This window comes from Trachinotus anak, unplaced genomic scaffold (assembly GCF_046630095.1).
Source record: "Trachinotus anak isolate AG129_WGS33_773 ecotype Australia unplaced genomic scaffold, CSIRO_AGI_Tana_v1 ptg000012l, whole genome shotgun sequence".
Taxonomy (NCBI): Eukaryota; Metazoa; Chordata; class Actinopteri; order Carangiformes; family Carangidae; genus Trachinotus; species Trachinotus anak.
In genome coordinates, this window is record NW_027273863.1 from 11,742,525 (window position 1) to 11,751,288 (window position 8,764).

The following is an 8,764-nucleotide window of genomic DNA, read 5'->3' on the forward strand; positions in this document are numbered from 1 at the left end:
GAACCTTTCCTTCAAAATAAAAGCGTCTAATATAAAAAGAATAACACCCATTATGCGACCAGAACATTATTTACATTATTTTGTTTTATTATATTCTATTTGCCATTTTCATTTTGTAGGGGCTTCACATACTATACTTAACAGAGGTAATATATAATACAATATAAACTTGGAAGACTCACACTTATGATTTGAGTGTATGTAGGCTGGAACCATTATGTAATGGACCTTTTCATGTTGTATGAATAGTGTATGTATTAGACACATAGTGTTCATGTATAATAATTTTCAAACATGTCATCAAATGTTTGACAGTTGGCTAATAGGGAAAAAAGTGCATGATACCTGTAGAATATGTGACTTACAAACCATCAGTAGAAACAATAGATGAGCAACTTCCCTGGCCTGATTATTGAAACAGTCCTATAAATATTATACCACCTGAAAGTGATTCAGTAGTATCTAAGAAGCTTTATGTTAGCCCAACATCACTGAAGGTAGGTGAGACAGAACACAATATCATTTCTGATGTGATTATGTAATCATCAAACTAATCAAACAAAGTGAGTGTAGGTCAAAAAGTGCATAAAATAGTGCCTGTTAAAAACTTAACAATATGTGAGTGATATGAACAATAACATAATTTTTACAGCATTTTTCACATCAACATGTATGTGCATTATGTGTATTATGTATAATATTGTGACTATAGTATCCAAAATCAAACAGTGCAAAGCTACACTTGTAACAGTAAAGCCCTCTAATAAAATGAAAATCAAAACAATTGAAGTTATAACGTTTACAATATTTATTTCACAAATATGTAAGATGTCATACTTTGTCAGATTTCTGAATTATACATGAAACATTATAATATTGTTTATAGTATGAAGAATAATTAGAGGACTCTGTCTTATATACATATAGGAGTTTCTCCTGACTTAGCCAGTTAGAAGTTATTATTAGTCTTAGGATACATACTGATGGGGATCAAATATTGGAAACGTCTCTCTGTATAATAGGATTCAATGGACTGAGTGGGTCGCATTATTTAGTTTACCAGAATTTTAAGATTTTGTAAAGGCTGACTATTATTTGACTTTTTTTTTTCTTCTTTTTTTTAATTGCAAAAAAGTATAGTTTCAGATAATGCTTTTATTCTGGACAACTACGACCGGAAGTCCTGTTTTGGTTTTTGCTAGCGGAGTCAGCCTCCAAGTGAACTACACTGTAATACCGAGAGGTTTGTTATAGTGTGTGAGCGTTGTTTTCGAAATATATTGTTCCTCCTGCCACGGCCATGGAGTCTAGCGATGCAGGTAAATCTTTGCAGAAAATTTGAGTGGGATGCTAACGCTAAATATGCCCGTAGTGAACACTTAAGTTAGCCAGGTTAGCCGTAAACGTTAACTAGCTTACGTAGCCGCTGGTTGGCGTAACCAATGGACAGCGTTAGCTAGCTGTAGGTCGGGCTAGCTAAACCAGATGGCTATCAAATAAGAGAATTTGCGTTATATTTACTTAACTCAAACATAACCGAATTTCCTAAGATCTGCAACATGTAATACACATGTAATTCCTCGACTGTCTCTTGTTAACCGCTATCTAAAGTTGTTTCTTTTGTTGTGTGATTTCTAGAAGCTTTCTTGTTCGCCAGTCTGTAATGGCTAACTATATAGCAAAGTTATTATATTGTATATTATAGTACCGTGTTGATCTGCCTTTAAGTATTTATAATATTTATAACCAACAAATATCAAATTGGACACATAGCAAAATTTTAAATCTGAAAATGTCTCAACTGGCAGCTGCACAGTCGTGGAATATGTTAAATGTTGCATTTTATTCAATTTTCCCGTTTGTTTGTTCAGGGCGAGGGGGATGGAAGTCCAAGCCTGTCCAGCCACAGAAAAACAAGATGAACATGAATATTCTCCGTCAAGAGAAGCTTATAGCTGAGAAGAAGAAAGAGATTGAGGCCAGAATGGCAGAGCAAGCAAAAATGAATGTGCAAACAACCAGCAAGCCCTTGCCACCAAGGTCAGGATACACTCACTAGCCCATAAATATGTCAGACATGTAAACATTAGATAAATGCTATTTACTTTATTGCTACTTACTTATTTACTTTATTTTTAAATTACAGTTTCTCAAGTACTGCCAGCCAGTGTTGTAATGCATGATGGTTTTGCATTGTTTTACACTAACATCAACTTAATGAATTTTTTCCAAAGTTCTCCTAGTCTTGAAGGAGCCTCCTCAAACAAGTTTGCAAATGATGGAAGCTTCTTACAACAATTCATGAAGATGCAGAAGGAGAAATCCACCAGTGTGCTAGGTTAGTACCTTCATCTGCACAGTTTTGACCAAGATTGCTATCACGTTTTTGTCATGTCTTTATCACAAGTAATATATTATTGTGATGCTATGTAGTGAAATTTAGCACAACAACAAGGGTCCTGTGGAACAAAGAATAATAGCTGTGACTCTATGGTTTGGGCTTGAGTAAAAGACAAATAAAGAGGTCCTTGACACCTGCACAGTGTGTAGGAGGTAGAGGCTCTTTCAAAGGGCACTCTCACCCAAATACCATGAGAGGACCATGAACATCACCTTATCTTACTTGTGATGATTACCTGCCAAATGTGCGGGGTGAGGAAGAGCTCTTACCAACAGTTACAGAAATAATAATGGCATTTAGCCTGTAGGATAAGGCTTTTTTAATGTGTCCCTTTTCCTATTTCTAGGTTCCACCAGTGATACCAAAACTCCTTCAGCCTTAAATTCATTGACAGGAGGAAACACACTTCACAAAAAGAGCATTCTTGTTGGCAAGCGGCCTGGCCTTGGGGTCAGTAGCATGCTTAGTCAGTTCAAGAGCTACTCACAGTCCAAGAAGAATCCCGTTCTCAGCCAGAGGCCGAGTGTGTTTTGTTCTCCAGATGGTGAAGATGAGGAAGAAGATGCTGATTACTCCAGATTCTTAGAGATGAAAGGTAATTCAAGGCCTGTGTTTTTCAGTGTTTCTCTGGACAACTCCATGGCTTGGGACATTTCAGTGCATCTTCTTCGTACTCCAGTGGTACAGTTGCCTTGTGACTGGCATGTTGTCATAGGTGCTCTTACAGTAAATATACTCATAGCCTGCTTAAAGTCTCTCCCCCAGAGGATTCAGACACCAGACTCATTATCGACAAGATGGCCTCTTTTGTGGCAGAGGGGGGACCTGAACTGGAGAGAAAGGCCAGGGAGGACTACAAGGACAATCCTGTTTTCTCGTAAGTCTGAAAGACATTGTAGCTTATCTTAATTTATTTTACCCATACAGTGCTTTCGAACTTATTGGTTTTCAACTGTCATCATTGTCTTTCAGATTTTTATATGATAAGAGCAGTATGGAGTATCTCTACTACAAAAAAAGAGTTGCAGAAATGAGAAAGGATTTTCTCAGACCAGAAAATACATCAGATATTGGTAAGATTATTTCTTCTCACAGCTTCTTTAGTTTTTGTCTTATGTTTTAATAAGCCATATTTGTTTTGGTATGAACTTTGAAAACTGCAAACAGAGTGCTAACCTTTACTTTGTCCATATCTCTCACCCCGGAGTTGTGCCTAACTGGATTAGCGTTTAAAGATGGAGTAAAGATTCTAGTCTTTAATTGTGCACAACATTAGACATGCAGATACAACTTGTATAGTGTAGCTGTATTGTATGTGGTGGAGCCACTTACTCTGGGCTTTATTTGTTCTTCATTTGCTACAGTAAAAGCCTCACATCCATACAGTTCCCCATTCACCACCCCTGTTCCCCTTGCTCCTCCTTCCTCTTCTTATCCCCTATTGGCTCTAGACTGGTGGTGTGTGAGGGCCAGTTGAGTACGGTACAGTAGTAGAGTGTGAATTGAGTCCCAGTACTGATAGGCTGCTTAAAGTCTCCCCCCCAGTGGACGCGGAAACCCAGCAGGTGGCTGAGAAGCTGGCCAGGTTTGTGGCGGAGGGTGGCCCTGAGGTGGAAGCCATTGCTGCTGAGCGCAACAGAGACAACCCTGCCTTCAGGTCAGTCACTGTACATGTGATTTTGTTTCTTAATCATGACAGATTATGTTTTTTTAAGCCTGGTTGTACTTTGGTAGCTTTTAATCTCGTACCAAATGTCTACTGTCCTTCCTACAGTTTCTTATATGATCACCAAAGTCCAGCTCACCGCTTCTACAAAGAGAAAGTAGAGGAGTATCGTGCTGCAGCCTCCCAGAGTTCTTCACCTCCTGCAGCAGAGTCAAGGACAGATGTTGAGCGACCAACCGCTCCCCCATTACCAGGAATCCCCCCACCACTCAACCCAGCATCTCTACCATCCAATCAGGAGTCATGCACCCCACCTTTTAAACGGAAGAGGAAGAGCAGATGGGGTTCTGAAGATGACAAAGTCGAGTTGCCCATTCCTTCCGTCGTTGTTCCTCAGGAGATTAATGTTCCAGACCCTAACACACCTGCTCTCTCCGGTACATGAACTTGTGTTATACATATTGCTTGAATGTGCCATTTGCCACACTATCAGCTGATCCAGTAGATAATTTGTGGATATATAATTATTTACGTTTTTGGTGTTAAAGCCCAGGAGCTGAGAGGTCTTGGTTATAAGAAGGGGAAACCTCTTGGGCTGGTTGGAGTGACAGAACTATCTGAGGATCAGAAGAGACAACTCAAAGAACAACAAGAGGTAAAAAAATGCCAACTGAATATGCATTTTTAACTATACCTGAAGTCCACCCACATTTTCTCTCGTCGTCAAAGCACTTTGATGACTCTGGTCAATCACACCTTAAAGTCAGGATTATTAGTCCCTGTAATCTACTATCGGTATATGTGATGCTCACTGTGCACGTGTGATGTTTTCTCACACACTCTGTAGATGCAAGAGATGTACGACCTGATCATGAAGCACAAGCGTGTGATGGCAGATATGCAGTTAATGTGGGAAAAAGCCATGAAAGAACACCAACATGAATACGACAGTGATGAAGACGTGGACCAGCAGGCAGGCACCTGGGAGCATCGTCTCAGAAAGATGGAGATGGAAAAGACACGAGGTAAGGTTGACCATCAGCATGGAGAATTATTCAACTGTAACACTCGCAGCAGCTGATGCTTGATGGTAAGTTTTTATCAAAGTGATTAGATAGATCCTCGTTGTTAAAATAAATTTCTGTACTTTTCCAGAGTGGGCAGAATCTTTGACAGAAATGGGTAAAGGCAAACACTTTATTGGAGACTTCCTTCCTCCTGAGGAGCTGGAGAAGTTCATGGAGACCTTCAAGGCACTCAAGGTCAGTTTTCCTCTGAATTCACTTGTCGTGCATAGAGAATTTAGTGGGACTGGGTTCAGTTTAAAATGTATGAAACAGGACTGTTATCATCCACCCATGCCTCTATTTTCAAGCTTTTCATCCAGGTCAGGGGTACTGTGGCAAAAGCCATTAGAGCAACGCAGACGTCCCTTTTCCCAGCAAAGTCCTCTAGTTCTGGCTCAGAGACCCCTAGGAGAAGAATATAATTGCCATTTGTTTATTTGAAACTCTGTTTGACTCGATTTGGCAATGTTGTAGAAACCAGACTTTTTTTCTTTTTTTTTTTTTAAAATAGTTTCAAAGTTGACAAACAGCACAGTATGCAAACAGAGAATCTTTTTCTGCAAGTTCAGTGCTGGAGTCACTTTAGTCAAGTTATTGGAAAGTTAGCAGTCACATTTGACCCAGGATGTAATTCTTAAATGCCACACAGCAAACCAATTTAAATAAATCTTTTTGGTTACTGTAACACTGTTCAAGTTTCTGCAGGTCGTATCTAGTGAGGACCAGCAGTGTGGAATATTGAGGGCACACATCATCCCTGCTGTACTTAACAGACTCAGATGACAAGCAGTTCATTCTTTGCTTGTTAAATCAACTGAGTAATATAAGAAAATTTTGCAATGTTAAATTATTTAATTAATAAGTAGTTGTTGTTGTTGTTGTTGTTGTTGTTGTTGTTATTTTAATAAAAATTGGATTCTGAATCACCCTTATTAGACACAAAGAAAGGGTAACATTGCATTGAAATAAAGATTTTAGAAAGATTAAAAATTATATTGGAGACATTTAAATGGTGCAACTCTATAGTGTGTATGGCATGAATGCAACTGAAGACTTCTTAACTTGCAGGAGGGCCGGGACCCAGACTATTCAGAATACAAAGAATTTAAGTTGACGGTGGAGAATCTTGGTTTCCGAATGCTCATGAAGATGGGCTGGAAGGAAGGTGAAGGCCTCGGCAGTGAAGGACAGGGAATCAAGGCTCCTGTCAACAAGTGAGCATCCATCCTCATTATGTTTAGCTTGCATTGAAATCATTGTAGTAATAACATGACTGAAATCTTTTTTGTTTGCACAAAGTGAACAATACACTCTGGACTATCTCACAAGTCTAACTCTGAAACTACCATAGATCACTGTGTGCCTTTGTGCATCTTTACACCTAAAAGGGCATTTTTCACAGCAGACTTGTCGTAGACAGAAAATCACAGGTGTTAATAATAACATCAGTAGTGGTTCTGTTCTATTTATGTGTCCCAGTAAGCCATGACAGTGAGTCAGCAAGAACATTACCAGGACTCTGAAACCAAAGCAGCTAAATGGAATTCAGCCATCATTCAATTTATTTTTTGCTTTTCTTAATGTGACATATTAATATGTCTTCTGAGAAACAGGCCTATACTTAAATAGTTTGCTTATCCAGATCGACAGACCGTAACAGTAATGTCTTGATAGCTATCACATTACTGCACAGACATGAAAGTAGGAACAAATTTTGGGTGTCTTTCTGTCCCACTCTAGGGGAAATACAGCTGTGAACGGAGCAGGTTTAGGAATTGAACGACCAGCTGAGCTCACAAAAACTGACGATGAATACGATGCTTTTAGGAAGAGGATGATGCTTGCTTACCGCTTCAGGCCAAACCCATTGGTAACATCATGTTGTTTACTGTTTGTTGTAATAATATGCTGTGAATTTGCACCAATTTGCTGTACCATTGCAGATTATGTTAGCTAATGTGTAATGTGTGTAAAAAGCCATACATACTTGTTTAATAGTATAATTAGTTATAGAAAATTGATGCTTCCATTTGCTGTGCTGCTGATCCACTTAACATTGTTGTTGCTATAATATTTGAATTTAATCAAGTGTTTCTTTTTTCTTTCTGCAGAATAATCCACGGAGACCGTATTACTGACGTAGAGGACTGTTTTTGTTACACTTGGTCTTGTTTATTATAACTTAAAAGCTGGTTTCTCCAGTTGCCACAGCTCTAAGTTTTGAAATGGACACCATTGCACCGTAGAAATTTTGAAATTTGAAATGTGTGTGTGTGGGAAGGTAATGAAGTTTGAGAATAGTAGAAACATTGGTAAATCCATTACATTTGACTATTTTCTTTAAAAATCTGATCACCTGTTTTGTTATAATTTCAATTTAATACTGTCACAACTTTAAAAATGTAAAGGCTTGCATCACCTGACTTCCACGACAATTTCATTCTTTTGCATAAGCATTTGTTCTCTTTCATAGCTTGACTTGACATTGCAGTGCAACTGAATAACACAGTTCTGTATTAGTTCATGACCTTCTGTATAATTGCATCGAGTAATTTACCTCACTATGCTCTGACCTAATTTTTGCTTCCTTTCATTTTATGCTTCAGTGTTCACAATTAAAAATGGCCAGTTACTGAAGTGTGTTGTCACAGATATGTTTTAACAAATGTGGCAAACTATAACTACTGCTCTTATGTGTTTATGAGGAAATAAGTAGAGCATAAGTTAGTAAAAATAAGCTAAGAGAAACTCTCTTTCAGTTCATGGCACACCTGCGTATGAAGTGCAGGTATTCATCTAATCATGTTGATTATTGCCATCAGTATTCATCTCTGTGTGGCTCTGGACAGAAGTGAGTCATTGAGTGGAGCTGACCAGGCTCAAGCAGCCAGAGGTGAGGAGGGTGACAGATCAGTGAAATCAGACCTTCACTTTGCCATTCCCCAGGGTGGTTTACGTGGGATAAATATAACTCCAAAATCCCAGCTAAGCAAGAGCCACTCTGGTGTTGGCCACAGCATCGGTCAGAGGCAAATTAAGCCATAGTACAAGTTAAACCAAGGCGTCGGTTAGTCGGTGGTATAGTGAGGTTTTTTAGTTGGATGCAGGGGTGCAGCTAATGGCTGTTATCATTATCTATTAATTGTTTGGTCTATATGTTGCAAGTTCCTGGAGCCCAAGGTGATGTTATGGCTTGTTTTCCCTGAAACTCAAGGCAAAATACAAAAAATAATCAATTACCTTGCTAATAAGACAAAGAAAATCCTTACATTTGGGAAGCAGGATCAAGGGAATATTTGTTGTTTTTATTTGAATAACTGATTAATTTGTTTTTAGAATAATTGCCTTTTCAGTAAATCAGTTAATTGTTTTAGCTCCAGTTGGGTGCAGTTGGAAGTTGGGGGGAAGGGGTCATAAAGTAAAGTATGTGACCAGCTCAAACAAATGTATTTCTCTCTTTTTATAAACAGTATTAATGCATTTTCTTTTTACTCAAAGATTTTGTGGAGAAACTGGTGTGCCAAACCAAGGGGATATCCATTGTAAATGAGAGATATCAATGGTATCAGATTAATTGATGAACCTGAAAACACTGTGTAATAAAACCTAAAAACTCATTGTTGTCAGAGC

The 8,764-nt window shown here is 38.5% G+C and overlaps 1 protein-coding gene across 1 annotated transcript; it reads left to right on the top strand.

Moving 5' to 3' along the window:
• The first annotated feature begins 1,179 nt into the window (after positions 1-1,179).
• Positions 1,180-8,751, top strand: sugp1 (SURP and G patch domain containing 1). The gene is made up of 14 exons (XM_071490747.1): positions 1,180-1,319; positions 1,872-2,040; positions 2,235-2,338; positions 2,748-2,996; positions 3,155-3,278; positions 3,374-3,474; positions 3,935-4,058; positions 4,176-4,504; positions 4,616-4,722; positions 4,915-5,092; positions 5,223-5,329; positions 6,203-6,348; positions 6,875-7,004; positions 7,246-8,751. The coding sequence occupies exons 1-14, from the start codon at positions 1,301-1,303 to the stop codon at positions 7,270-7,272; spliced, it is 1,914 nt and encodes a 637-aa protein (XP_071346848.1). The 5' UTR covers positions 1,180-1,300; the 3' UTR covers positions 7,273-8,751.
• Positions 8,752-8,764: the final 13 nt, after the last annotated feature.